At 38.5% G+C, this 27085-nt stretch overlaps 14 protein-coding genes across 14 annotated transcripts; 8 read left to right on the top strand and 6 right to left on the bottom strand.

Annotated features, from left to right (window-relative positions):
- Window positions 1–842: 842 nt before the first annotated feature.
- On the top strand, window positions 843–2134 carry BDF20DRAFT_915446 (uncharacterized protein; the record flags this gene model as incomplete). Its single annotated transcript, XM_053084319.1, has 2 exons — window positions 843–953; window positions 1550–2134. The coding sequence occupies 2 exons, from the start codon at window positions 843–845 to the stop codon at window positions 2132–2134; spliced, it is 696 nt and encodes a 231-aa protein (XP_052933433.1).
- A 363-nt stretch (window positions 2135–2497) lies between these two features.
- Window positions 2498–4152, bottom strand: BDF20DRAFT_885738 (oxidative stress survival, Svf1-like protein). Its single transcript, XM_053081945.1, has 3 exons — window positions 4037–4152; window positions 3737–3962; window positions 2498–3612 (listed from the first exon to the last, which is right to left on the bottom strand). Exons 1-3 carry the CDS (start codon window positions 4047–4049, stop codon window positions 2700–2702), a joined length of 1152 nt encoding a protein of 383 aa, XP_052933434.1. The 5' UTR covers window positions 4050–4152; the 3' UTR covers window positions 2498–2699.
- A 547-nt stretch (window positions 4153–4699) lies between these two features.
- BDF20DRAFT_907335 (S-adenosyl-L-methionine-dependent methyltransferase) lies at window positions 4700–6282 on the top strand (the record flags this gene model as incomplete). The annotated part of the gene is made up of 3 exons (XM_053083371.1): window positions 4700–4729; window positions 4799–4884; window positions 5130–6282. The coding sequence occupies 3 exons, from the start codon at window positions 4700–4702 to the stop codon at window positions 6280–6282; spliced, it is 1269 nt and encodes a 422-aa protein (XP_052933435.1).
- Window positions 6283–6375: 93 nt separating this feature from the next.
- On the bottom strand, window positions 6376–7002 carry BDF20DRAFT_907336 (uncharacterized protein; the record flags this gene model as incomplete). Its single annotated transcript, XM_053083372.1, has 2 exons — window positions 6376–6395; window positions 6558–7002. 2 exons carry the CDS (start codon window positions 7000–7002, stop codon window positions 6376–6378), a joined length of 465 nt encoding a protein of 154 aa, XP_052933436.1.
- A 138-nt stretch (window positions 7003–7140) lies between these two features.
- BDF20DRAFT_837969 (uncharacterized protein) lies at window positions 7141–7500 on the bottom strand (the record flags this gene model as incomplete). The annotated part of the gene is made up of 1 exon (XM_053079106.1): window positions 7141–7500. The coding sequence occupies one exon, from the start codon at window positions 7498–7500 to the stop codon at window positions 7141–7143; it is 360 nt and encodes a 119-aa protein (XP_052933437.1).
- A 134-nt stretch (window positions 7501–7634) lies between these two features.
- On the top strand, window positions 7635–10136 carry BDF20DRAFT_947695 (OPT oligopeptide transporter protein-domain-containing protein; the record flags this gene model as incomplete). The annotated part of the gene is made up of 3 exons (XM_053084856.1): window positions 7635–8774; window positions 8859–9951; window positions 10039–10136. Exons 1-3 carry the CDS (start codon window positions 7938–7940, stop codon window positions 10134–10136), a joined length of 2028 nt encoding a protein of 675 aa, XP_052933438.1. The 5' UTR covers window positions 7635–7937.
- A 399-nt stretch (window positions 10137–10535) lies between these two features.
- On the bottom strand, window positions 10536–11144 carry BDF20DRAFT_789215 (uncharacterized protein; the record flags this gene model as incomplete). Its single annotated transcript, XM_053076161.1, has 1 exon — window positions 10536–11144. A coding segment is annotated over one exon (609 nt), but the record flags the coding sequence as incomplete, so codon positions are not given.
- A 373-nt stretch (window positions 11145–11517) lies between these two features.
- Window positions 11518–12181, top strand: BDF20DRAFT_825255 (40S ribosomal protein S16; the record flags this gene model as incomplete). The annotated part of the gene is made up of 4 exons (XM_053077959.1): window positions 11518–11547; window positions 11639–11816; window positions 11903–12069; window positions 12134–12181. 4 exons carry the CDS (start codon window positions 11518–11520, stop codon window positions 12179–12181), a joined length of 423 nt encoding a protein of 140 aa, XP_052933440.1.
- Window positions 12182–14180: 1999 nt separating this feature from the next.
- BDF20DRAFT_837973 (uncharacterized protein) lies at window positions 14181–15358 on the top strand (the record flags this gene model as incomplete). Its single annotated transcript, XM_053079107.1, has 5 exons — window positions 14181–14362; window positions 14512–14609; window positions 14934–14975; window positions 15160–15230; window positions 15284–15358. 5 exons carry the CDS (start codon window positions 14181–14183, stop codon window positions 15356–15358), a joined length of 468 nt encoding a protein of 155 aa, XP_052933441.1.
- A 631-nt stretch (window positions 15359–15989) lies between these two features.
- BDF20DRAFT_885769 (14-3-3 family protein epsilon) lies at window positions 15990–17545 on the top strand. Its single transcript, XM_053081946.1, has 5 exons — window positions 15990–16081; window positions 16379–16436; window positions 16520–16551; window positions 16653–17268; window positions 17340–17545. The coding sequence occupies exons 1-5, from the start codon at window positions 16073–16075 to the stop codon at window positions 17387–17389; spliced, it is 765 nt and encodes a 254-aa protein (XP_052933442.1). The 5' UTR covers window positions 15990–16072; the 3' UTR covers window positions 17390–17545.
- Window position 17546: 1 nt separating this feature from the next.
- BDF20DRAFT_885775 (Sac phosphatase domain-containing protein) lies at window positions 17547–21263 on the top strand. Its single transcript, XM_053081947.1, has 10 exons — window positions 17547–17910; window positions 17984–18665; window positions 18727–18827; window positions 18889–19072; window positions 19146–19377; window positions 19437–19864; window positions 19940–20075; window positions 20142–20393; window positions 20455–20673; window positions 20753–21263. The coding sequence occupies exons 1-10, from the start codon at window positions 17605–17607 to the stop codon at window positions 21168–21170; spliced, it is 2958 nt and encodes a 985-aa protein (XP_052933443.1). The 5' UTR covers window positions 17547–17604; the 3' UTR covers window positions 21171–21263.
- Window positions 21264–21465: 202 nt separating this feature from the next.
- Window positions 21466–23861, top strand: BDF20DRAFT_825362 (Sac phosphatase domain-containing protein; the record flags this gene model as incomplete). The annotated part of the gene is made up of 8 exons (XM_053077970.1): window positions 21466–21586; window positions 21666–21716; window positions 21797–21921; window positions 22136–22216; window positions 22297–22330; window positions 22392–23171; window positions 23239–23322; window positions 23407–23861. Coding segments are annotated over 8 exons (1731 nt in total), but the record flags the coding sequence as incomplete, so codon positions are not given.
- A 392-nt stretch (window positions 23862–24253) lies between these two features.
- Window positions 24254–25106, bottom strand: BDF20DRAFT_693082 (uncharacterized protein). Its single transcript, XM_053076048.1, has 2 exons — window positions 24907–25106; window positions 24254–24850 (listed from the first exon to the last, which is right to left on the bottom strand). Exons 1-2 carry the CDS (start codon window positions 25073–25075, stop codon window positions 24267–24269), a joined length of 753 nt encoding a protein of 250 aa, XP_052933445.1. The 5' UTR covers window positions 25076–25106; the 3' UTR covers window positions 24254–24266.
- Window positions 25107–26165: 1059 nt separating this feature from the next.
- Window positions 26166–26629, bottom strand: BDF20DRAFT_915456 (uncharacterized protein; the record flags this gene model as incomplete). Its single annotated transcript, XM_053084320.1, has 3 exons — window positions 26166–26258; window positions 26370–26405; window positions 26468–26629. 3 exons carry the CDS (start codon window positions 26627–26629, stop codon window positions 26166–26168), a joined length of 291 nt encoding a protein of 96 aa, XP_052933446.1.
- Between the last annotated feature and the right edge of the window lie 456 nt (window positions 26630–27085).

Consider the following 27085-nt stretch of genomic DNA (forward strand, 5'->3'; position numbering starts at 1 on the left):
CCCATGCTAAGAATGCAGGCGGTCCCTATCATTGGCTTTCGTTGGTGACATTTAAAAAAACCATTTCCTTTCAAGGTGACTACTTGGGATTTGAAGGGCACTCAGCTCTGATATGTACTTGGCTTTTTTTTTTTTCTTCACTTGCTTGCATAAATTGCAGCTCTCTGTAGGACAGTCGTGACAGATAACAGTGCTTTCTCAAATAGAATAAGAAACAGGACAAATTGCACAAGATCTATATGCCAAAGTTCGTATAATGGGGCACACAATGAATATCATTGGTTGCAACAAAAAAAAGATGAAATGAGCTTTTATGCAAATCCATATTGGGGGAGAATGAACAATTGTTTGGATGAGCAAGGATTTTATGGAACCGTCTATTTTATGTGTTGAAGGAACTGAATCTGGTAAATCTCGTAAAGTCAAAAACGTACTTCCGTTTTCTATAAAATAAACGTTATCCTTATATCTATCTCATCATCTTATTCATCCATCGTGTACGAATAAGAAACAAATACCCTTTAAGATTTTTTGTTATTTTGCGGAAAATCACACTTTTCCAGTTTGATTCCCAAAAGCTAGCTGGACCGGGCCAATGAAGGACGTTTTTCATGCAGCTTAAACAATGATCCTGAGAAGAAGACAGCTATGAATTAAAATTTAAAGCGAGCAAAGCATGTAAACCCACGAACTTTAGCGGAGCAGGTGAGAGATGGTGTGGGATACTAAACCATAGTCGAGAAAAGTATAAAAGGAGGGAGCCAACGTCTCGTTTTTGTCGAGCGGATTCTACTATAAAAAAGGACTTTTTTCTCAACTTTCCACCATCCAATTTTTGAATAATGCCCAAGAAGAACAACTCCAGTAATAAAGAAATGACACAGAAAGTGGACAAGAACCGTCCCAAGTCAAAACACGATAAACGGGAAGCACAGAAGAAGCATAAACAAGAGGTATGTGTTGTTGATAAAAACTCATAGTGTCAAAAGAGTCGGTTCTGAACGAATAATCTATGGGGCGTGTATAGAAACAAGAAAAGGCTCAAATGGCGAAAAAAGGGTTCGATTAAGCTAAACAATGTATCCATCCACTCTTACCCTATGTCCACTATTTCTCATTTTGATGAAATACATACGAATTTTCCCGCGTATTATATAGCACGCTTTACAATAAATTTGTATCCAGATTGCTGGCTTTGCATGGTCATCCCATAGGATGGCTCGTCTATAACAGATTTTTCCATGTTGAAGAAGAAATAGTTGCCAAGAAAACTCTGAGAGTAATGAAAGCAAAGAGTATGCTAGCAAAAAGGTAACCATTGCGTCAACTAGACGCAAGTTCATGTGGTCTATAGCAGATATAGCTTCTGCCCTTTCATGCTGCTGTGGACTCGGTTCCCTATGTAAGTGATGAGCCCTTCTATTAGGTTTGATAAATGCTATCTGACATAGACGAGGAAATGTGATAAATAAAAAATGATGACTTGGCATGCTGTTCGATAGAGTAGCGCCATGATTTCATGCAAGCTAACTCTTTTTACTATTTCTAGCCGTCTATCTCTTTTCTTTTATCCTTTATCGTTTTCCATCAGCAACAAATGACTTACACCAAAGAATATAAGGAGCTTGTTAACTTTGAATACCCTTGCTACATTTGTGGCACTATTCTCAGTCGACCCAAGATTTGCATTGATCATGTTCGTCGAGTGCATGGTTACGAACTTCCTGTTCGTGGTGTTGGCCAAAACCGGCCTTCAGATCCTGTGTATGAATTTCAGAATAATCCCAATGGTGAATATGATGTACAGCATTATGCTTGCCCCTCCTGCTGGTACCACTGTCCCGAGACGGGGTTGCGTGAACTGAAGCAGCATACACAAGAAGAGCACCATCCAAAGATTGTTGATAGTGAGAAAGCTGCAGCTTCTACTACCAACAAGGAACCGACTGCTGAAAACAAAGATGAAGATAGTGGTATTGATGATGACGAAGAAAGCATGGACCAAGACAGAGAGCAAAGTAATGACATGAAAGGCAAACAGAAAATTGAAGGAAACGTTCGTGAAGAGGTGAATGAAGCTTTCAGAAAGTTGAATGAAATCACGGAAATGTTCAAGAACCTTCTGAGAAAGTGATTGAATAGTCAGTCTCTCAATAACCTTGTAAGCCCCTTACCCTATATATTCAGAGTTTTCCTTATTTTTTCTCTTTTGGCATGGAACCTATTTTTTTGAAAGACCCCCTTTTTCTCGTAACCCTAAAGCCCAAATAAAAACACTTGTAGCTGCTGTCAAAATTTCAATCCTTGCTTATAAGCGTCTCTCTATTTTATTGGTTTTTTTTTGTGATAGGCTCTAGAGATACACTCATAACAGAATTCAGCTTTATAAAGGTTTACTGAATTTTTCGTCATAAATCTGGTTTCAGAACCTTCATCACCGCGAGGACGAACGGAAAGCGTGACAGACAAAAAAAAAAAAAAAAAAAAAAAAAAAAAAGGACGGTGATTACGTTTATTCAATATAAAAACATTGGTTACATGGGAGAGGGGGCAAGACGGAAAGAATACAGAAGGACGAGTTGTCTAATAATACTATACTATAAAGCGGTTTGTAGAGAGATTAACGAGTAATGAGAAATAAGTAAAAAAATAGGGTAATTGCATAAACGGTCAACAAACAACAAACAAAAAAAAGTAAATTAGAAAGCAGATACGAAAACAAGTTCTTGATAGCACTTGCCAGGACATTCGATTTTTTCATCGCCAATAGTGATTTCAGCTGTTGCCTCATCAAGCCATTGGTAAATATACGGCTTTACGACAAATGTCTGCACGAGCTTCTTTAAGAACCAAGGAATCTCAGATAAAATATCAATCTTATCGATCAAATTCTTGACAGGTACAATCATGACGACTGACACATCCTTCACCTCGTCCTCTTCATGTTCCTTGATGGTTTTACCCTTCCAAGTCAACTTTACGTCTTGTGGAATATCATATTCTGTATCGTCATCCTTGACCAAGTTCATCAATTCCACATTATTTTCTACAGACACACTGATCAACTTATCGTTCACTACAATGGATCCTTGGTTCACTTCCACAGAGCCGTATTGCTTGGTCGTCAAGAATTGCATCATTGACAGAGCGGCCTTTTCTGATTGAAAGTTGATAAAGTTCCACTTTGAAGCAATCAATTGAGGTTGCATTCCTTGAATGGCATGGATAAACATACCATAGGCATCAATGTCATGTAGTTCCTTATCGATGATCACTGTACCCTTTGCATTACAACGAGGCCAAAACTTGTGCGACACAATACCCGCAGCAGACTTCTGGTCATCACCACCCAAATAGGTCTTTCCTTCGCCTACTTTAAAGCCTTTATCCACACGAGCAAAGTCCAAATCGACAATCAATTCGGGATGGGTGATAGAGATCTTGAAGCTAGAAAGTGTAGGATCTAACGTAATATTAAAGAATTCAGTCTTGACAGAACGACGGTCTTCTGAAAGTTTGAAATCGGATGACTGGTTGATATTCTTAAACTTGTTATCGTTGGATTGAGGATTATAAAAACGACATGTAAAGGAAACAGTAGGCTTCAAAAAACTACAGATAATAAAAAAAACCAGCATTTCTTTAGTTTCATCTCGTCTGTGCCTCTCCCCCCCCCCTTTCATGACGGGGTCGATTGGACACTCTCTTTTCTTGACTTTTTTTTTTTTTTTTTTACCCAATGCCAGAATAGATAAGCTGAACAAAAACAAATCCGCCTGTCTTGGTTGTCATGTAAAAGATTTGGTTTTCAGTAGCTGAACCAGATGCCAACGTCCATTCATAATCCGTAGGCATTAATTCGCTAAAGTATTGTCCATCTTTAGCTGTTTGAGCTGGTGTTTTGACGGTGGATTCTTCAGTAAAACCAGTAATATTACCAACGGTACTTGTAAGTTGAGAAACTAAAGAACAAAACAGAGCCATTTTCAACATTATGTTCTATCCAAGTGAGAATTCAAACATGCGTAATAATTACACCAAGAAGCCATTTTTTTCTATGTTTTATGATTTTGTGTAATCGAAATTGAAAAAGAAAAAGAAGAAATAGGGAAAAAAAAAAAAGGACTTCAAAGATCGACGAAAAGTCCTTTTTTTTTTTTCCCGGATTTCAGATTTCTTAACATTTCTCTCTTAGCTTATAATTTTTATGGTTCACCTGATTTCATTGGGCGGCCAATTTTAACCGTAAATCTGTACAGTAAAAAAACGTGCTTTTAACGTCCAGAAAAGAAAGAACCCTCTGTGCTTATGATGGCTAACTATTGTTATTGGTGTGAATACACACTTTGTATTTACCATCACCCTATTTATAGCAGGTGTACGCAGGTTTAATTTGGCCTTTGTGTTCCTGAGCAACCCTTTTGGCGGTTTCAGCATAGGCTTGCATTTGCTCAAGTAGGTCCATGCTGCCTACAATGACGGCAACACATACTGCTCTCTAGAGCCATCCACTCATCCAATGGACTCTATCATGATCCTTACACTGCACCCTAACTTCTTCACTGCAGATCGTGCCTCTGGTGGCTTGGTTCTCACCCTGAAGTGATCACTTTGACCGTTTTACTCCGCTCGTTTCTGTCATTCTGCATTGAAACCCCCCAAATGGTAGGCTCTTACTGTTCAATATCACTTTTTAACTATGCCAACTTTCCTGATCCAATTTGCTCAGGTAAACTGCCATTTTTTTAGAAAATAGCACGCCCATAGTCTCTGTGAACTTACTTGTCCCCCATGGTAGTTCCACGAAGAGTTCAGACTGCCCGAATTATTGTCACTTGCTCAATTAGAGAAAGTCGATATAAAGTACGATGAGGCAGATTACAAGTTGGATGTGAGTATCAACACCACCGGATCCGTGAGGAGCGCACCAGGCTCACTTTTTCCTTTCTTTCTTGATGTTTTTGCAGAATCCTTTTCTTCGAGTCGAACTCAATTCAGTCCAAGATGCACAAAAACTCATCAAAAGAGCTATTTTGATAAAGTAAGTGCCCATGGACGACCCCTCTCCGGGGCGATCGGCTCCGTCTGATGCATGTCATATGAAACTAACTTTTTATTTCTTCCTTTAGGCATATTTTTGAGCTTTGGGGCGAAGGTGAAACCTATGAACAAGTTCATACCCAAGTGAAAAAGACATCCGACCGTTGGCCGAAATACAATACTTGTTCGTTCAAATTCAATGTGAGGGCATTTGGCTCCACTATCGACCACAAAGAACAACTGGATATTATCAACTCATTTGCTTACCTTGGATTTGAAGGACCCATTGAATTGAAAAATCCTAATGTTCAATTCTACGTACTTGCCGATTACGGTTTCGAAAATGAAAAAGAACTGGAAGCACCTCGTTATATTTATATGGGCGAATTGATTGCCACAGGAAGCCGAGATTTAATCAACAAATACAATTTGAAAAAGAGAAAGTATTTAGGGACTACTTCTATGGATGCTGAACTATCCTTAGTGATGGCTAATCAAGCGCTCGCCGCACCCGGAAAGATGATCTATGATCCTTTCGTAGGCACAGGCAGTTTCTTGGTCACCTGCGCTCATTTTGGCGCTTTCACTTTAGGCTCAGACATTGACGGTCGACAGATACGTGGAAAAGGAAAGAGTGGTGTTCATACGAATATCGAACAATATAATTTGCAAGGACGCGTGTTAGATGCGCTCGTGTTTGATATCTGTCGCAACCCATGGCGCACACAACCTTGGTTAGATGCCATTGTGACAGATCCACCCTACGGTGTACGTGCAGGAGCAAAAAAATTAGGTCGTCATGACGGCAAAGCATTGGCCATGAGAACATACGATGGTGTACCCATGCATACGCGTGAAGATTACTATCCACCCACAAAACCTTACGAAATGTCCGAAGTGTTGGTCGATCTGTTAAGCTTCTCAGCACAGCATTTAGTTTTAGGAGGCCGATTGGTCTATTGGTTACCCACCGTCGTAGACGAGTACTCCAATACGGATGTACCACAGCATCCTTGTATGAAATTGATATCGAACAGTGAACAAAATTTCGGTCAATGGTCCCGTCGCTTGATTACAATGGAGAAGGTGAAAGAATTCGATGACTCTCTCCTATTGTCAGATTCAGAGAAGACTGAAATTATGGAAAAAGGAACAGAAGACCCAAAGAGACCTGGACATTATTTATTTCGTAACAAATACTTCAACTTTGGTCGCTCAACAACAGAGAACGACCGTTCGTAGATTGTGTACATAAGCCCCCTATTCTGACATGAATTCTTTAGACAAAAATACCATGCATTTGTTTGTACTTTTACTTGTTATAAATGATTTTCATCAAAAGCGTTCGACAATTTCTGTGTATAAAAAAAAAAAAGGAGAGAGATTTAGCATACGTCCTGTGCGAGGTATTTCAAGAGGGGGGGGGGTGGTGGTGGGGGCGTGTTGGTTACCTCCTAAGTCTTCTAACCCATCGTCTACACGAAAGGCCTCTCCCAAGTCCTCCTCATGGGCAATACCACTGTTTTGCTTCAGATTCAACTCTTTTTGCAACATCCTCACTTTATCCATAACTGCTTGATTCGCTATATAGGTTTCCAAATGAACTTTATGTTGTATCGAGGATTTGGATTTCAGCATATCCTGCGCAAAACTCATCCTCGCTTCCTTCAACATATCTTTTGTACAAACGAGGTTATGTACTGCTGTGAATGCCTTCCATTCCTTATTCTTAAACCCACTAGGGAAACAGGCGGACCATTCATACAGCATGTAATAACATTCTTCAATTTGATTCACCCAAAGATGACATAATTTGAACAATCGACTGCATATGCCCATAGAAACAATAGCCAGCGATACAAAATGCTCCAGTACTAATAAGGTGGATGTGGATCTATAGGTCTCAACTAGAACCACTTTCATTTTGTCTAATATTAAAGCGGCCCCTATCAGTCTATGCATGGTATATTGAATGGATTCTTTGGTAGGTATATAGTTCCATTTATTGACGCATCGTTCCAAACTAAAACGGAAATATCAAAAGCGTTAGAGGTGAAAGTGTTCAGTGCGGTGCTGGATCTGTCGACTATTTGTTTCAAGTTACCTCTTTGCATTCCAAAAAGAGCGATATAGCCTTTCCAACTCTTTTTCCAACTTCATCATCTTTAATCGTTTCACCAAACGTCGAAGTTCCATACTTCGCTTAAATCGATGAAAGGGGCGTTGCTGATTCAGATTTTTGTAATAAAGCCTATCTAATACTGCAATTTCTATCCAGAAAGATTTACGCTCTTTAAATAGATCTACAAACGATCGCAGCGATTTCAATTGTTTGTCTTGATGGATGTCAATTTTCTTATTGATCCTGACATCAGATAAGATCAGATGGGGTGGTAATGGTGGGTCAAGGAGAGTGTAATAAGGTGGAGGAGCTGTTGAATCGGTTGGGGTCAAAGACATGTCGAAGAAAGGGTTTATTTAGGAGACCAAATTTAAAAAAGGAAAGAGAAAAAGTTGAGAAGTTTCAAAAATAGAACAAACAAAAAGATTCCCATTTTTCGAGTTTGACATTATTTATGCTGTATTACACCATTAGATGTCAACCGAGAATGAAGATGAACAAGCGGTAGACATCTTGACCACAGATCCCCTCTGTTAGTATTCAACTGGCTATGGCATAGGAAACATTCTTCCCACATGACAAAAAGCGGGCTAACGAAATGCTCATCTAGTTGTTAGAGATGCAGGAGTCAGAGTAGTCAACAAACACTTGACAGTGAGAACAGCAACAAATAATAACGAAAAGTATGAGAAAAGACACTAACTTATTTACTTTGTCTCTTCTTGCGGATGTGTAGTTGCGTTCAACAATAGCTGGTCTATTGATTGGAACTATCATGTGCTTTTCGAACATGTACTTTGGTCTACAAACAGGCTGGGTTTCCATGATGTCGCTTCAAGCTTCCATGCTCGGCTTTTCTATCTTCAAGCTGTTCTTCCCGAAACACAGCAGCGATAATCGACCTGACTTTGGGCCACAGGAAAACGTTTTCTTACAAACAGTAGCTGTAGCAACAGCTACCATGCCTTTGGCAGCCGGTTTTGTAGGCATCATTCCTGCTCTGACTCAACTGTCCTGGTCGGAAGGAGGAGCTATCCTTTTCCCGGCGTGGAAACTCGTTGTCTGGTCCTTGGGACTCTCATTCATTGGCGTTTTCTTCGCTGTTCCTCTAAGAAAAGAAACAATCGTTCGAGAGCAATTGCCTTTTCCTTCCGGCACAGCGACAGCACAAATGATAGAAGTATTGCATGAACATCACGAACAGCAACAAATGGAAGAGCAAGAACAGTTATTGACACTTCGAAGAAGACAAGCTCGGCGCACGACATCTTTACAACCAGGAAATAACAATGACGCGTTAGATCATGATGGATTTGAGCTTTCAACCTTACACTTGGATGCGCCTTCCTCATTTTTCGATGAAGCAGAAGATGACGAAGAGATTGATACAGTTTTTGCTATGCATGAACATCATCAGTCGTGGTCCATCAAAATGAAAGCATTCGTATCGTCGTTTGCAGTATCCTCTACTTTTACGCTGGCTTCGTATTTCTTTCCAGTATTATATGCACTTCCTGTTTTTAATTGGTTAACTTTGAATAGGATTGACTTTAGATCTTGGGAATGGTATTTTACACCTAGTTTAAGTTACATCGGTCAAGGCATGATCATGGTAATAGATGAAAAAAGGAACCTATTTCTTTGTTCTTTGTATCCCTCAAAACAAAAAAGTATAACTTATAGTATGCTTCCATAGGGGCTTCCAGTGACACTCTCCATGTTAGCAGGCTGCATCGTGGGTTGGGGCCTCCTATCACCTTTAGCTTACTTTTCCGGTTGGGCACCAGGTTCTATTGATGACTGGCAATCAGGTGCCAAGGGCTGGATTCTGTGGATATCATTAGGTATTATGATTTCGGAATCGATTATTTCGCTGTTTGTTACACTTTTCAAGCAACTGTATACCACCATCAACACAAAGTTCAGACATGCCTATACGAGCATTCAGCAATCAAACCAGGAAGAATCATTAGAAGACGAGTTCAATGGAGTCAAACCAAACGATAAGGACAAGCCAATCGAAGATGCTCCTCCAGACCAGCAAGTGCCACCTTATATGATCATTTTTGGTTTATTAGCTTCTGTTGTTTTGTGCGTAGGCTCTGTCCATATGGTCTTTGGCGATAACGTGATGCCTGTTTCTATGACCCTTTTGAGTATTTTATTTGCTCTCTTTCTAAGTATTCTTGGTGTCCGCGCACTAGGAGAAACGGATCTCAATCCCGTCAGTGGTATTGGTAAAGTCAGTCAAGTGGCATTTGCTGCCTTCATGCCTGGTAACATTGTCGCAAACCTCATAGCAGGTGGAGTTGCAGAAGCAGCCGCTCAACAAGCAGGCGATCTCATGCAAGACCTTAAAACAGGCTATTTACTTCATGCTTCTCCTAAAGCACAATTTTATGGCCAGCTTATCGGATCATTGCTTAGTTCGTTTATAGCAACAGGTGCGTATTTAATGTATACTTCTACTTATACCATTCCTGGGCCCCAATTTTCTGTTCCTACTGCTCAAGTGTGGTTGGATATGGCAAGACTCGTCAATGGGCACCCGTTGCCTCCCCATGTGTATGAATTTATCGTTTCATTTGCTATCCTCTTCGGCCTTCTTGTGATTTTGAAGGCGATGGAAGATCGTCTCAGATGGGTTAAAAAATGGAGCTGGTTGTTTCCTCAAGGTATTGCTTTTGCTGTGGGAATCTACAATCCACCAAGTTTTACGTTGGCAAGAGTGATGGGTGGTATTACCTGTCATATATGGAATCGATATTGTGAAAAGCCGAATGACACGGGTGATGATCATATACAGAGTCAAGAAGAGGACTTTGCCAAGTTGTTACGCCGTTGGAGTAAACCTTACAAAAACGTTGGTAAAGTAGTCATCATCATTATAGCCAGCGGTTTCGTTTTAGGTGAAGGAACATGTGCTATTGTAAATATGCTTTTATACGCTCTAAGTGTCCCACACTTTTCATAATAACCACTAGATTAGCATTGGATATAAATTACATGCTTTATTGTTGCTGAGTATCTGGTATAAATGAGTAAAAAATACAATGAGTCAATCATTAAGATATTCGCTTTCTATCATATTTAAAAAATCAGTCGTGGAAAGTCTCTGTTTCTTACGAAACACGGGCTTTGGGTGCTGCTGTTGTAGCTGTTCTTTTCTTTTAAGTGTGTCCTTATTCCTCAGAAAGTACAATGCCGGTGGGCAGAAAGTCTCATGGCTATGGATGAATGATGGCGCCTCTGCTTTTTGTCCTGTATCATATTTGAAAGCGATCTCCCTCAAAAACCAGTAGAATTTATCATTTGCTGCCATATCGACTGCCATTGTTGAAACACAGGGTAGCGCTTTGTTGGCTGTTCTTATTTGATGAAAACCCAAACTTGTCAGAAACTTCTGAGCCACAATATCAATCACACTGGTGTTGGATATGTTCAAGTAAATGATACTACTTAATTTTCGAAAGCATTTGAGACTTTTGTCGGTGACCCGAGATAAGCCACTCAAGTTCAAGCCTTCCAGATAGGGCATTCCAATAAAAGATGAAACTGCCATATTCGTTAAATAAGAAATGCCAATATCTGATATATCTGGATTATGACACATATGGAGAACCTTCAGATTACTGAAGCCTTTGAGAAGTAAAAGATCGTCGTCGTCAATGTTACATCTACTGATGTCGAGATGAGTGATAAATTTAGGAAATTCAGTTGAAAGTGCAATAAAAGACGGTATAGCAGAGCGCGAAGCTCCTTTAGATAACACTACTTTTGTCCACGGAAGATTGGCACTCCTTAGTTCATCATCATATGATTTGGCGACAGCAGACAGAAAGGACGAGTTCAAAGGGGAATCTGTTGAGGTAAATACATGATTTAGAATAACTTCGATGGTAGGGTGAAAAGGAACTCCTTCAATTGATACAATCTCTTCAGTATGATTTTTTATGTAATCGAGACATAAGGAATACAAAGTGGGGACAGAGAGCATTGCACCTTCTGTAAATAGTATGAAAGGGGCTTTTGCAGCTGTCGTCGCCTCTGCCGAGCTGATTAGAATTTATGGCAATACCGGAGACAAAAAAAAAAAAAACAAAGCTATCCTACCCCGATTTCGGACCGGGCGTATCTGATTTATGCGACAGTGTTTGAGAGTGATTGGAAAAGGCAGAGGGGGGCCACCTGAGGATAATAACTAAATGCATTGAAGACACATAGTTTTGTTCCTTCTCTCAACCTAAAGGTAAACAATCTATCCATCCATCAATCAATCAACGTCGTCTCGACAATATCAAACATACTTACAGTATCGTCAATTTCTATCCCACTGCAACAATATAGTACCGATAATGGAAGCTGTTCAGACATTCGGCCGTAAGGTGAGTCTTCGGTTTCTGTAGATTGACACAGTCAGCATTGTATAGCATCGCAGCATTAAACTGACATGGAAATATGATTAAATCGTTATAGAAAACCGCCACTGCTGTTGCTCACTGCAAGCGTGGACGTGGTCTCATCCGTATTAACGGTTCTCCTCTTGATCTTCTCGAACCCGAGATCTTGAAGTTCAAGGTCTACGAAGTCATCCTTCTTTTGGGTGAAGAACGTTTCTCCAACGTCGATATCAGAATCCGTGTCAACGGTGGTGGTAAGTTGAATAACCATTCAAGGATAGCCGCTGTTGTAAGAGGAATGACAGTCGTTGAATCTTTACACCCTTCATCACTACGATAGGTCACACTTCTCAAGTTTATGCTATCCGTCAAGCTCTTGCCAAGGCTATCGTTGCTTTCTACCAAAAGTTTGTCGATGAAGCCGCCAAGAAGGAAATCAAGGAAATCCTTGTTCAATATGACCGTACCCTCCTCGTTGCCGATCCCCGTCGTTGCGAACCCAAGAAGGTAATACTAAAAAATTTGTTCTACTTGGATTATAATTATTTTAACAATCGTATCTATACTATAGTTCGGTGGTCCAGGTGCTCGTGCCCGTTACCAAAAGTCTTACCGTTAAACAAGCTACGAATGTTGGTTTCCTACTGGAAAAAACTTGTTTATGTCGTTGTTTTATATGGTTTGGTAGATTTTGTTTTCTTTAAAATAAAGCAAAAGAAACAATTACAAAATACTTGATATTATCATGGTACGTGCAGGGAGAAAGAATATTTCGATCTTAGAGAAGCATACTGCGATATACATGTAGCCAATTTATGGAATGCGGAAAGATTGAAGTGTTGATCGTTATCAGTAAATACGCTGTTCTTTGGATTGATGTGTTCCTAAGAATTTCAATGTGGTGTGATGTGCTCTTCTAAAATTTGTTTGGAAAGTCGTGTTCATTTTTGTTTGTTAATATTGCAGTAGAGCGTATTGCAGATAGGAAATTCTTGGTAAAATCTTACAAGAACATTGTTTGAATAGCAAAAACCTTCTTTGTTTTTTGTGGTTTGGTTTTTTATGGTATGCCTTCAGGATCGTCTCGTAGTGAGCCCAAGAAGTTTTCTTCGGCATCAATATCAACTGCATGCACTACTAATTTACATGAATCAGAGACATAAATATTTATAACGTAAACTGGGACATGTAAGAATAAAACGTGGATTCTTATACTTGTCAAAATCTTTTAAACTGTTGGTTTCATCAAACTTCATCGAAAATGCTCCACTGAAGTATGGTTTTAATGAATTTTCCACTATCATTGCCTTCGTTATTTGTAGAAATCCAGCAAGTACTCGACAGGGCATTGAGTTACAACTTACATCTGTCTTTGCGCCGCCACTGAACAAAATCCGAATGAATATCAACTTACCTTTCTCGCACCGAAAGGTCTTTTGGTCACTTCTCCATGCTGTTGCCAGCTCGTTTATGATATCGCGTCCTGCATGGTACGCTCGTACCTTCATCGTGACCTAGTGAGCACGGATGTATTTTTGAAAGCGTCCTAATTGACAGGTTCAAGTACCGAGGTCGACTTGTACATGCTAACACGGAGAAAAGCGCTATTATCAAATTCAAAGAGAAATTGCAAAGATAAAGAAACCAGCATGACTACGCCATGTTATGCTTAGTGGAGCCTGACAAGAAGAAGTGGCAAACAAGCTTGCTTTTTCAATTTATTGTTGCCTTGATACACTCAAGGTACGACTAATACATAAAGCAAACCTATCTTCACGTGTCGCAAGGTTGCTCATTCACAGGAAATGGCTGTTACTATTGTTCAATTCTCGATTCCTTTACGTCGTTTCTTGGTCCTTTTAAGTTACGTGAAATAACGGGTCTTCAAAAAATTCTCAGTCTTAAGATGCTGAAGCTTGGAACTCGGAAGTAGCAAAGGGTAGAATTAGAAATCTAGTCTTCTGTTTCTTAGAGATTGAGATATTGTAGCGCCTAACTTTGTTCCATTGTTTTAGAGCATGTAAATATCCAAGTCGGGACTGTACTATTTTTATGTTCAAAGTTCAATTGCATGCACTGGATTGGTATTTATTATGCAAAGGACTTGATAGATTACGAGTAACCTCTCGCAACATTTTTCTCTTACGACTACAAAAATGTTTTTATCTACTTCTCAAAATAACGATTTACGTAGTGTTTCCAACGAAGACTAAGTTCTTTCTAGAAAACTTTTGGCACATGATATCCACAAACATGAAACTTACCATATATTAGCACTTGCGATTCGACGTTATACATAAAAGTTGATGAGAAACGAAAAGATATAACTGCAAGCGATAATACTTCTCAAGCGAAATTTGAATTCATGCATTCAGTCAGGAAAAGAGAAAAGCCTGGTGCAAAGTATAAAATTCCAAATTACTTGCTATAATATAAACGACATAATATACCTGCATAACATCTAACCATCAATAATTGCTGTAAAGGCCTTTCTTCACAATGAATAAGCGGAATTTTGCCAGGAAGTTAGAGATCAATGTCAGTGTCAACATCAACGTTTCCAACAAATGTCAAGGAGGACAACTGACAGATTTAAATCTTTTCTTTTCACTACCACCATGCCTCAGAGACATTATGAATTACTAATTGTAGCCCAGAAGGTCATCAAAGCAGTTATCAATTACCGAGACTATCGTACTGCTTTAACGAAGATAATATACTTCGGGTTTGATTATGGCATACAGGACGTTTACGAATTCTGTAATAACACGTATAATATCCAACACCGTCATGCACTAACGTACATGCAACAGGGTACAATATAGCTGTATGCTCTCTTCAAATGCAGTTTAAATACTCATTTACCAGTGTCAGAAATGCTATTGCACAAAAATAGGAAACCGATAGTTTCATATTATTTTCTGGAAATGTAAACTAAATAACACAAAGCTGTAATCACGGCGTATCTTTTTCATCTACATGGTTTGGAAACAATAAAAATGCTACTGATATTTTTGTCACCAAACGACTTATTGGCGTTGTAATTAGTAAACATCAAATCGAATATTAACTCCTTGATCATGATGAAGGTGATACTGTACCGTATGTACTACTGAAAGCAATTTTAATAGGTTCTATACAAAGCGCCAATTGAAGTAAACTCTTCCACATTTAGCACTACATGATAAGTTCGGTTCACAACTAACTACACTACAACTTACATATTTGAGTCTGCTTTGAAATACTTTGGATAAGCGATGAAAAATTTTGTAGATGCCTTTCCTGTAGAGTACAAATGATATGGTTGATATGAGAGCTAAGAATTCATACAAACGGATATATTGAATGACGTTTATACACGAAATCTATAGTCATTGGAAATCTGAAGAACGTTCTACACAAGGAAATTCAAGGTGAATCTAACCAAACATAAGAGCTTGGGAAAACGTTACTACACGTATCACGTACGACTAAGTTAAGTTGTCATTACATGTTCATTTTCTTGGTACTACGAAGAGAGAAATTTTGTTTAGATTGGTCGTGGTTCCAACTCTCTAATGAGAACGTGTACATCGAGTAAGTCATACAACTCTACAGCCAAAAGCCATGTTCTTGACTACAAAAGACATCCAATCGTTCAGAAACAACAGCATCCAGTAATAGCTAAGGTAATGCTTTTATAAGCAGTGGTTATATAAGGCATACCCATATATCTTAAAAGTGTATCCAACTAGTCAATAGCCAAAAGGCAGTTGTAATACCAATTGATGACTTTCGTCGCTGTCGAAAGCTCTGAATGTTCTTTGAAGCGAAGACTTTTCATCATTTAGTCACAAATAAGGAAATTGTCTGTCCCGCTTCATAGTGGCTTGCCTGGTAACACCTGTTTTACGATAGGAAATCAAGATAGCCATATAAGCAAGCTGGAAGTGTCTCAATGGATGTGGCGTGGCGCAAACAGGGGATTTTATCTTCAAAGCCTCGTTGGCTAAGACTACTCTTTCTCTTATTTTATTTATCCTAAAGAAATGGACTTGAGCAAGACCTATCCAGTGACATAGTGTCTTCGACTCCAGTGAACAATGGCAACGTACTGGTAATTGTTAAGGATATTTTTTTGAAATGAAACAGATGGATAATTTACATGCATTATCTTTACTGCTTCAGTCTTGAAGTAGACTTACAAATGCTGCAGTTAATACGTGCTTCATACTCTTTAAATACACACGAGGACCCAAAGTATAGGGCTGGTTCATGTCTCTTTCCAGAAGAACTTGCAAGCTCTGAACACTCTAATAACCATCCGGTTCGCCGGGTTATGCCCGACAATTTCTACTACGAGAAGTTGAACTTCAGCTAATATTTGGGTGGTGATTTAAGGAGATGCATGCACCAGAGGAGAAAAAACTTTTCTTTCACCCAATAAATACTTGATTTCAACAAACGCTCTCTGTTTCTTTTTAGTTCTTTTTCAGTTTATTGAATTTACACTCAAAAGATCTTACAAACCATGGCTACTGTAAGTATAACTAACAATATACAAAGTGCCTGAGTTCAGTCGAAACGAAAATAAGGGAGAAATGGACTCCAGTGAAAGAGAAAGCAAGCTAAATGAGCGAAGGAGTACTATTGAAAAACGTAAAAGTGGAGAAGTGTCAGCACTGCTTAAGATTACGTCAAACTTTTCAAATGCTGAATACAGCACTTCATCTTCGACGTTTCGGTTGACTGAAACTCTTATCTTGAAAAAATTTGGAGATTTACCTACAAGTGACAACAATTCACAGTTTTAATCGACTTTTTACTTTATTCATAGGAACGCGAAAATAATGTTTACATGGCCAAGCTCGCTGAGCAAGCCGAACGTTACGATGGTAAAGCCTTTCAAAAATTGTTGGTTTTTGCCGCATGCTCAAAATATATTCATCTTCCCTCTATTGTAATTTGTTTTCCATAGAAATGGTTCAATTTACCAAAGATGTTGCCAAGGTAAAGAACTTCTTCCTCCCCCTCTTCTTTACGCCACAGAAACCATTGTTAAAGTATCTATCGACGCATCAAAAGCTAACATATCTTATGATTATTATTAGATGGGTATGGAATTGACCGTTGAAGAGCGTAACCTTTTATCTGTTGCCTATAAGAATGTCATCGGTGCCCGTCGTGCCTCTTGGAGAATTGTTTCCTCTATTGAGCAAAAGGAAGAAAGCAAGGGTAATGCTGCTCAAGTTGAAAAGATCAAGGCTTACCGTCAAAAGATTGAAAATGAACTTCAAGAAGTTTGTTCCGATATCTTGAACGTTTTAAGTGAAGATTTGATCCCAAATGCCCAAGGTGGTGAATCTAAGGTCTTCTACTATAAGATGAAGGGTGATTATCATCGTTACCTTGCCGAATTCCTTACTGGTGATGCTCGTAAGAACGCTGCCACTGAAGCTCATGACGCTTATAAGAACGCTACCGACATTGCTCAGACTGAATTAGCCCCTACTCATCCCATTCGCCTCGGTCTTGCCCTTAACTTCTCTGTCTTCTACTACGAAATTCTCAACTCACCTGACCGTGCTTGTCACTTGGCCAAGCAAGCATTCGATGATGCTATCGCTGAACTTGATACCCTCTCTGAAGAATCTTACAAGGACTCTACTCTTATCATGCAATTATTAAGAGACAACTTGACTTTGTGGACTTCTGATTTGCAGGATGGTAAGTTTAAAGTCTTTTCACAGCCTAGCAACATAATAAATTTAAAATAATGTATTTTTGATCATTTGTAGAAGCTGATAAGACTGAAAACAAGCCCGAAGAAGTCGATGAATCCAAGTAGATAGCACACTAACATCAACAATCAATTGAAACGTAGATTTTTTTATATTTCTTATACAAGTATAAAAATTCACTTTTCCTTTTCTTTTTCCTTTTACCAATTCCAATAAAGTTGGCCTAAAACGACATAAACACTTACACGTCAAGTTCATGCCAGTGAATAATTAAAGTTTTTGTCACTTGTCCATTTTTTCGGTTACGTAGACTGCTTCAAGAATGTCTTTTTTTACAATGAACCAAGATGCACAAATTTTTAGTGATAATCAAGAGTGTCTCCATGACCAATACTTGAACTCCCAAGTCCGAGAACTATCGAAAACTTCTAACTCGAGCACTAAAAAAGATGAAACTGAAAGCAGCAATAATAATTCTCATAGCAACAATAACACTACAGCAGAAACGAATAATGTACCCAATAATATACCTTCCATACATTCAAAGAAACCCAATCAGCGAAAAAAACTTGATTGGGCACATCCACGTTTCACGATGAGTGAATTTCAGCTTTATGAAACCAAAACAGTAGGAGCTACAGTTTCTATATCAGAACTCTGCATTTTTGACTTCCTAATACTTTAAATGTTCCTGAAAATAGAGATATTATCTCGTAGGTACAGACCAAGCAAAGCAGAAATTTCGAGTATTACAAATACACCGTACGAACTCTGCTGAGCTTGTTGTTATTGAAGACGATGTGCTTTATACAGAGCAAGAAAAGACGCGTCTCCTCAAAATGATCGAAGATGGTAATCTTAGCGTAGGAGGGTTACAGCTATCCCATATGCGTATTTATGGTATTGTGGGGTTTGTAAGATTCACGCAAGGATGGTATATGATATTTATTACGAAACGGCGGCAAGTCGCTATGTTGGGTGGTCATTATATCTATCACATTGATGAAACCCGCCTCGTCCCTATTGATTTGGGAGCGAAAATAGACAAAAATTCTGATGAAGCACGTTATGTCGCAACGTTTCAAAATATTGACTTGGCAAAGAACTTTTATTTTTCGTACACTTACGACATCACCAACTCACTACAAAAGAATTTGACACATCCGCCGTTGGCGAAAAAGAGAAAAGTGGTGAATGAACAGGGGAAATATGATGACGAGACCGAAGTAAAAGCTGGGAAAGAAGATGAGCCAGGTACACCAGGATTGATACACAATGACATGTTTGTATGGAATCACTATTTGCTGAGCTCCGGATTCAAGAACTTGAACAGCAGATCCGGATGGATCTTACCCCTGATATATGGATTTGTGGATCAAGCAAGTAAAATGCGGCACACATCTTGTAATATTTATATCGAGTATTTAACGCATTGATAATATAGAAATTTCAATACTTGGCCGTAGCATCGTAGTTACTTTAATTGCTAGACGGTCTCGTTATTTCGCAGGCGCACGTTTTTTGAAGCGTGGCGTCAACGATAAGGTATGTTTTTCAACGGGCAGTGATCATAACGTAAGTAAGTTGTTGACATTTCACTCAACAGGGTTTTGTAGCAAACGATGTTGAGACAGAGCAGATTGTGGCTGACCTGGCTACTACATCGTTTCATTCTACGGATTATTTATTTGGCAGTCCACGATACACATCTTACGTGCAACACAGAGGGTCAATCCCATTGATATGGTCGCAGGATACCACAAATATGTCGCCTAAACCTCCTATAGAATGTAAGCTTTGATCAGCGCAAAACAGACTATAATTTCCTTATACGCAACTTCCTTACTCATGTCACACCCATAGTAAACGTGGTCGATCCTTTCTTTTCAGCTGCAGCTTTGCATTTTGAGAATCTGTTTTTCAGATATGGAACACCCTGCATTGTCCTAAACTTGATCAAGCAAAAAGAAAAGACGAAGCGGGAATCTGTTCTTGGGAAGGAATTCGCTGAAGCCGTAGCCTATCTGAACCAATTTTTACCTGATGATAAGAAGATTAAATACATTGCTTGGGACATGTCGAGAGCTTCCAAAAGGTATTTATTGCAACGAGTAAGCAAGATTTTACGTTCGAGATAATTGAAGGTGTTTATAGTCATGATCAAGATGTCATTGGATATTTAGAAAAGATTGCAGAAGAGACAATGGCCGCTACAGGATTCTTTCAAAGCGGTATGCAACCGGACGTTACCAAGCTACGACGACAGCATGGCGTTTTAAGAACAAACTGCATCGATTGCTTAGATAGAACAAATGCTGCTCAGTTTTTAATGGGGAAGTGTGCCCTAGGCCATCAGCTTTGCGCATTGGGTGTCATTTCTTCACCCAAGGTTGATTTTGATTCTGATGCAGTTAATATATTCACAGAAATGTATCATGATCATGGTGATACTATAGCGCTGCAGTATGGCGGATCTCATTTAGTCAATACTATGGAAACATACAGAAAGATCAATCAATGGACCAGTCACCCACGAGATATGATTGAAACGATTCGCCGTTTCTATGCTAACGCCTTTTCAGGTAACTGCCTGTATAGCATCTTTGAAAAAAAAATAGGCAAATTAATTGAATCTGCAAATCACTCTCTTATAATAGACGCTGACAAGCAGGACGCAATTAACCTTTTTTTGGGAAATTTTGTAACAAGAGATGGGCAGCCCATGCTGTGGGAACTGAGTTCCGACTATCATTTGCATAATCAACATCCATTAGAAAAAGCTGTCAGAAGAGAGTAAGCTGAGTGTTAACTGTTGTATAGGCTTTTTTCAAGAATTAATTCTCAAACGTCTCACTATAGCTATCGACATTGGTACAAGAAAGAGGCTCTCGAATCAATGACACCTGAGCAAGAAGCTCCTTTATTCTATATACCGAAAGAATTCCGCGTACCTGCGAGGAATCCTGACGCCAACGACTTATATCAAGGGTATTGGGTTGAATACTATCAACATAAGGAATTGACAAGCCTTGATAGTCTATTTACCTTCAACATGAACGGTACTTTGAAGTATAGACCTTTGAAGGTTTCATTACGTTTGAAAGACCGAGAGTAAGCTTTTGCGTCATGAAATTGAAAGGTATTGAGAACTAAAGTTCATCGCTATAATTAGGCTAACTCAGGCTGAAGCGTTGGATATGAGCCCCTTCACTGTAAGAATTTCGAAAAGTACAAGCAACACAATACCATCTAATTATAAGGAAAAAACTAAAGCAGATGAGGAAAAGCAATTGTCAAACATGGAAAAGGCCCCCATATGGTCTATTGAAGGAATAACACGACGTAATCTTGAGCCTGCCATTACATTAGCTGAGCTCAAAGAATACAAAAGGTTGGTAATATTAGCTGATAACACCTTCCTTAATTTTCTGACATTTAACATTGTTCTGTTTTTATTGTTACAACAACAGATATACCCAACAGTTTAAAACAATCGAAAGACTAGCAGTTCCAAGTGAAAATAGGCATGCACAAATAAACAATAAGCAATTTGAAAGGTTCCCCGAGTACCAGCAATATCAAAGCTACATCAATAAAAACGCACTAGAAGAATACCCAGCGGCGATAAGAATAACTAATTTGGATGAACAAGTCTACCATGCGTATGTGGATATACCACGACGGGCTGCATCCATACAATTTGGTCGAGAATGGAGTGGAAACGCTAGAAAGAGATATGAAGGCTATGCATGCTACCTCAGGGATGGAAGATACCCCGCACAACAGCCACAACAGCCACAACAGATGCAACAACAAATGCAACAGTTACACCAACAACGGAAACAATTTGCGAATAAGAAGTCCGTGGCAGCGCCAACAACAGAATGATTTTGCTGGGCCTGAAACTAGCACTGCTTCGGTTTATCCTCCGTTGCATTTTCTTGCCCAAGTGTGTCTCTCTTTTCTTCCTTGATTTCTCGCATAATCACTTGACAGAGTATAGATATTCCTTTTTTACGTGAAACTCTACCTTCAAATATATGACATCGAATTATTTTAAAATTGAATATGATATATGACCAACTAGAACTGTAGGTGTATTTGTTGGTTGCATAAAAGTCGACGCATAATTTTAGACTAGTTTATATGGAAGAAAAATGAGTCCTAATGTTATTTTCAAAGTCGAATAACACATGAAGTATATCACTTCACACCACTGATAGAGCCTGCAAAGGAAGGCGTTACTAGCAATAACATAGAGACACTTACGATTCATCGAGACTCCGGGCACATGCAACTAAATGGTGAGATGACTAATAGTTCTGAACGTCAAAACGCTCACTCTAACACTTTAATTAGCGGCTATGCCACAAACTCCTTTAGAAAATGAACTCTTAATATACGGTATTGTAGGTTTCATAAACCTGATCAAAGGTAATTGTAATGTGCTTGTTATTTTCAAAGAAAAAGAAAAAAACTGTTACGGATATTCATTAGCCTCGTCTTCTTTTCAGGCGAATACTTAATAGTGATTACAGGCTGCAAAAAGATCGGTTCGCTTGTGCATAATGCTGAAATCTATCGTGCAACGAGCTTTCAAATTCTCCCTGTCACGCATGGCTTATCCAGTTTATCAAAAGTACAAAAGAAAGATGAATCACGATACATATCATTGTTGGAAAAACATCTCGAGCAGAATGGTTTTTATTTTTCATACAATCATCCTATAACGCTATCGTTACAAAAAAGGGCTTATGCAATTGAGAAGAAGAGTTGTAACGGCTGGCGGGATGTAAGTTTTTAAGTTGCTCGTCAAAAGAAGAATAGTATGATGCTAATGTATTTCAACGTAGGCAGACGGTCGCTTCTTCTGGAATCAATATCTATGTGAAAAGTTCATAAACGCGACACTTAGTCAGACCACAAAGCAGGATGTAAGAAGGCACAAGTCAAATCAAGGAAGACATTTTGACGGCATTAACCATTACTTTATCCTTTTCTTTTTGCAAATCAGTTTAGTGCATATATTCTACCTATGATCCAAGGATGTAAGTATATACGAGTAATCCGATAAACACAAGTTTCACTACCTCTAATTCATTTTTTCAGTTGTTACAATCATTCAAGCGGTGATTAACAGTCGAGCTGTCACATTTGCTCTCATTAGTCGACGGAGCAAAGAGCGTGCTGGAACACGATATTTTTCACGTGGATTGGATGAGCATGGATATGTTTCGAATTATGTAGAGACGGAACAGCTCCTACTATGTGATCCAGCTAAATCCTTAACCCAAGAGAATTTGATCCAGGCATCTCATATACAAACGCGTGGCAGTGTTCCAGCTTTTTGGGGCCAAATTCCAAACACACGATATACACCCAAACTTTGGGTAAACAGCAACTTATTAGATGAGAAAATACTACACGCATCTAAAGCACACTTCGATCAACAAATAAAACTCTATGGCCCGCAGATATTAGTTAATCTTACCAACACAAAGGGTTATGAATATCCGGTAGGGCACGTGTTTTCAGAAATAATAAAAGAGTTATCCGATCGAAATTTGAAGTTTATACACTTTGATTTTCATAAAGAGTGCTGCAAGATGAGATGGAACAGAGTACAATTACTGATAGATCAACTGGAATCAGACCTTCGCAAACAAGCGTTTTGTCTGTACGATGCAACATATTCGGCAGGGTCAAAATTACGGAAAGTGCAAACATCTGTGGTCCGTACAAACTGTATGGATTGCTTAGATAGAACTAATGTGGTGCAGAGTACGATAGCCAGATGGGTTTTGAATAAGCAATTACGCGAGATCGGTATTTTACAATCAACAGAAGTAATCGAGAATGATGAAAAATTTATGCACCTATTCAAAAATGGTAATGGTTCGATCTCAGGATATCAATAAGAAAGTACTGTTACTAATGCCAGTGTTACATTTAATAGCTTGGGCAGACAATGCAGACGGACTCAGTATTTGTTATTCAGGGACAGGGGCATTAAAGACTGATTTTACCAGAACTGGAAAACGTACAAGGATTGGGATGTTAAATGACCTGAACAACTCATTGAAGCGGTATGTGAAGAATAACTATTTGGATGGGTTCAGACAAGACGGCATTGATTTGATACTAGGAAGGTATAAAGTACCGTTGAATCACGCGGAAAGCCCGTTCAAGGAGTCTGCCTCATCCATCATTGTGAGATCGGTGCCATTATATTTGTTGGGCACTTTCATCGTGTCTTTTCTGCTTCTTTTCAAACCCTCTTTATTTAGAATTTCATCTACATTGATTCAAATTATTTCACTCTCGTTTACCCTTGCTATCTCAATAACTTGCTGGATGTGTATCGAACAAAACTCTGCAAAATTTGTAAATTGGCCAAAATTGGTTCCACATCAAGTATTACAGGATATTGAAACTAGATTGCCTGATAATGTCGGCCAGCATAATACAGCTAAACGTTTAGTTCAAAAATGGACCAGGCGCCGCAGTAGTTCGGCTTTGTTGAACGAAGTAGAACAAGGTTACGAAATGGCAACAGCCAACTTGAAAAAAACCACTTAGCCTCTTACCACATCGACAAACACTGTATTTTAATACTTACTGTATGGCGCAGATATGTAAATAAATGTCTATTTCATTTTCATTAAGTTTCCTATTCTAATCTCCTTTTTGATAAATGATATTTACACTGTGATTTTCCTCGCAAATTGTGCTTTTTACTACAAATCGAAGCATTAGAAGTGGTTATATACAATTTTGAGCTACCATGGGAGTGTTTCATGGAAAGAACCTATTGAAGACGCGACATATGCCTAGATTTTATAGTGATAAAACGGATTACAGTCGACCTTTGAGCGAAGAGTTAGGATTCTACATCCATGTAAGAGTTTTAACCATAATAGGTAATCAATTGTTAAACCTGTTCTATAAGATTCAATGAAAATAACTTTACAACACTTTATTCTTTTAAAATACTATATCATTTTCAATAATTACATTAAAATAGTCATTCAGAAATCTACTTCCTGTCTTCAATTTTCTACAGGCATTTATTTCAGGTCCATTCCAATCAATGCGATTCATAATGGAATTGCTAGCTTTTCTGGTGTTGAAGAACTCTATCATATGTTGATTTGGGATCTTTTTCTTTTCTGATGGAATCAATTTTATCACCACTTGCTTATAATGCTCATTACCGAATTTTTTCAAAGGGTTTAATATTTTTACTTCTCTCACTATTCCACTAATGCCCTCCGTTGTGCCGTTCTCAAAGCTAGTGTACCATTCATAACGTAATCTGTCGAAAGCGAACGTGCTGAATTTCAAGTTTAAAGGCGAATCAATAAACGTTGTGTCTTTCATTGTAACGGCATTATTTTTACTGATAAATGCATGTATAGTGAATACTGAGCTTGCTTCATTTATTGAAAATTGAGAAATAATTCCTGTTACTTCATACGGTAACCATTGGTGCGTTTTCGATTTCAATCTTTTGACTTTTATATCAGAGGTTAAGCTTGCCGATTGTGTATTTATGGTCCGAATATACCCTATGCAAATTTTTGTTAGCTTGCAAGTGTTGTCTTTCAATTGACATTTTAAGTACCAAACTCTGCAAAATTTCTAGATAGTTGAGGTTGGAACCCCTGGGCCGGATCCAGTTCCTTATGCATAGGTTCAATACAGCCTGTTCCAAGTATTTTAATCTTTGATTGAACTGAGAAACAGTAGGAAGAGACGGCTATGTAAGCCATCAAAAGTATATAACTAAACATATGTGAAAGACTCTGGCAAAGTTGTTCGAGAGGAAAGAGGTTACCGTGATTAGATAGATCACAAAAAGTTTAAATACTATTCTTTGATTGTTCAAATAAGGCAAATTCCAATGCAAACCGAAACTCCGTTTTTAGTGAGCTTTGCCGGCATCATTGTAAAGTTGATGATATTCGGAGCAGGTGAATTGGCACTGGTTAATACAGTATTTCGGGTACTGCATATAACCCGCATCTTAATACCCTACTCTAGAGCAGATGTACCTGCTTGGAAGTCAAAAAGCCTGTTACTGATGCTGATTTACATGAGATTACGAGTGTTAAATGTAGAAGAAAAAAAAAGTGCCTTTGACAGTACATTATTTTAAACCGCTAAGAGATGTCAACAATATTTCTTATTCCATTTTCATAAATATGTATTTGCCAAATTATAATGATAGTTGTTTAAAAAACAGAAAAGATGTCGAGGAATTCTCAAAAATGTCCAAAGACAAAGTAAACTACTGTATTTCTCTTCAATAATCGCTGATGTCCAAAATATGCTTTGTATTATCGGTTTACTTTTTATTGTGCTCCATAATATGTCTACGGATTTGAACGATGTTGAAACAATAACAAAGGCATTCAATCCATTTTTTGTCCATTCTTGCGCCGTTTAACTAAGACTACCATTTATAGACACGATACTTCAAATTATAGAATAAATGATCAAAGGCATTTATTGGATAATTTGGACCCATACCAAGCGATGTTACTGGCCGAAAGCCTTTTCAGCGTTTTCTTGTACTGTTTTTTCGCTTGACTTTCGCACAAAATGGTTAAAACATTGAGACATCTTTACTATTTAAATTTAGATTAATTCAACAAAATTTTTGGATATCAAGCTTAGTGTTGGGATTATACCTTTTCTGTCAAAATGCTCCATGCCAAATGTGCGGCTTACTCATACCCAGACAGAATAAATATGCTGTGCTTTAAGCACAGTATATTTACCTTGTCCGAGTATGGTAGTAAGTCCAAGCATCAATTAATAAAACAGTAAAAAATATACAGTAGTAATTCAAGATGAACTCACCTAAACACGTAAATATCTTTAAGCTGTCTGTTCTGAAAAGCTGGCAGCACCGTCTTCTGTACGGCGATCTCTGTTGTAAGGGCCAAATTTTTCCTGGCCAGTCCCAATGGCCTTGACAAAGGTGATAATGTTTTTTGAAGCATTAACATCACGTCGCCACAGTACTTAGCAAGTTTTACATATTTTAGTACTGTAGAGTCTTGAGCCATCTTGAATTTTTACGTCTTGCATATCGTCACTCTTGCAATTGTTACAAACCTAATAAGGAAGATCATCAAGTTACTTACCAAATGTAGTAATAGTAAATTCAGCATACTTACTTTTGATGTGCGATATTCATCAATATTAACAACAGCAGTTAGAAACGTCCGTTGTCTCTTCAGTAGCTGTTTATACAATATACTGGTGGCTCCAGTGGTATGTCCCCTCATTCTTACAGCATCCTTCCCATGCATACCATCACCAAATATAACAAGCGACATCGATTTTTTGTCGTCATAAAACCTTTCAGGCTGCCACTTACTTTTTCCGTCAATTTTAAACCTATTATTGAAGCTGGTTAAACTATATGCACTATGGGAAGCATGTTACATAGCGTTATATGTATTACTTTTTTCGTATCATTTTCTCCTTTTCCTTCTCGGTTCTACCATCATTCTTCTTCGTCAATTTCTGCTTTTGTTGCTGCTGCTCGTGCTTTTCTCTTTTTCGCTTTCCCACTTTACTCTTATTAGTCTTCTTTTTGCCTTTCTTCGTCCGTCTTTTCCTTTGCTTATTCTTATTTGTGTGTGCCCTCTTTCGTTTGTTCGTGTTGTTCCACGTACAATGGAAAACTTCATCTGTGATACGTTTGCGGTGCTAGTTCGTGGATTGATGGTATAGATATAGTAGTTTTACGCTTGAATTCTAATAGCCGAGACTGGTATTTTCTTCCAAGA

This window comes from Mycotypha africana, assembly GCF_025528875.1.
Source record: "Mycotypha africana strain NRRL 2978 chromosome Unknown BDF20scaffold_9, whole genome shotgun sequence".
Taxonomy (NCBI): domain Eukaryota; kingdom Fungi; phylum Mucoromycota; class Mucoromycetes; order Mucorales; family Mycotyphaceae; genus Mycotypha; species Mycotypha africana.

Bases quoted from the DNA above. Each gene is read 5' to 3' on its own strand.
- BDF20DRAFT_885769 (XM_053081946.1), top strand. The intron at 16,552-16,652 runs GTAAAGAACTTC...GATTATTATTAG, and splicing joins TTACCAAAGATGTTGCCAAG to ATGGGTATGGAATTGACCGT. The intron at 17,269-17,339 runs GTAAGTTTAAAG...GATCATTTGTAG, and splicing joins GACTTCTGATTTGCAGGATG to AAGCTGATAAGACTGAAAAC.
- BDF20DRAFT_693082 (XM_053076048.1), bottom strand. From the start codon at position 25,075: ATGTTTAGTTATATACTTTTGATGGCTTACATAGCCGTCTCTTCCTAC. The intron at 24,851-24,906 runs GTACTTAAAATG...AAATTTGCATAG, and splicing joins TAGAAATTTTGCAGAGTTTG to GGTATATTCGGACCATAAAT.
- BDF20DRAFT_885738 (XM_053081945.1), bottom strand. The intron at 3,613-3,736 runs GTAAAAAAAAAA...TATTATCTGTAG, and splicing joins CTTATCTATTCTGGCATTGG to TTTTTTGAAGCCTACTGTTT.
- BDF20DRAFT_885775 (XM_053081947.1), top strand. From the start codon at position 17,605: ATGTCTTTTTTTACAATGAACCAAGATGCACAAATTTTTAGTGATAAT. The intron at 17,911-17,983 runs GTAGGAGCTACA...TCCTGAAAATAG, and splicing joins AGCTTTATGAAACCAAAACA to AGATATTATCTCGTAGGTAC. The intron at 20,674-20,752 runs GTTGGTAATATT...TTACAACAACAG, and splicing joins GAGCTCAAAGAATACAAAAG to ATATACCCAACAGTTTAAAA.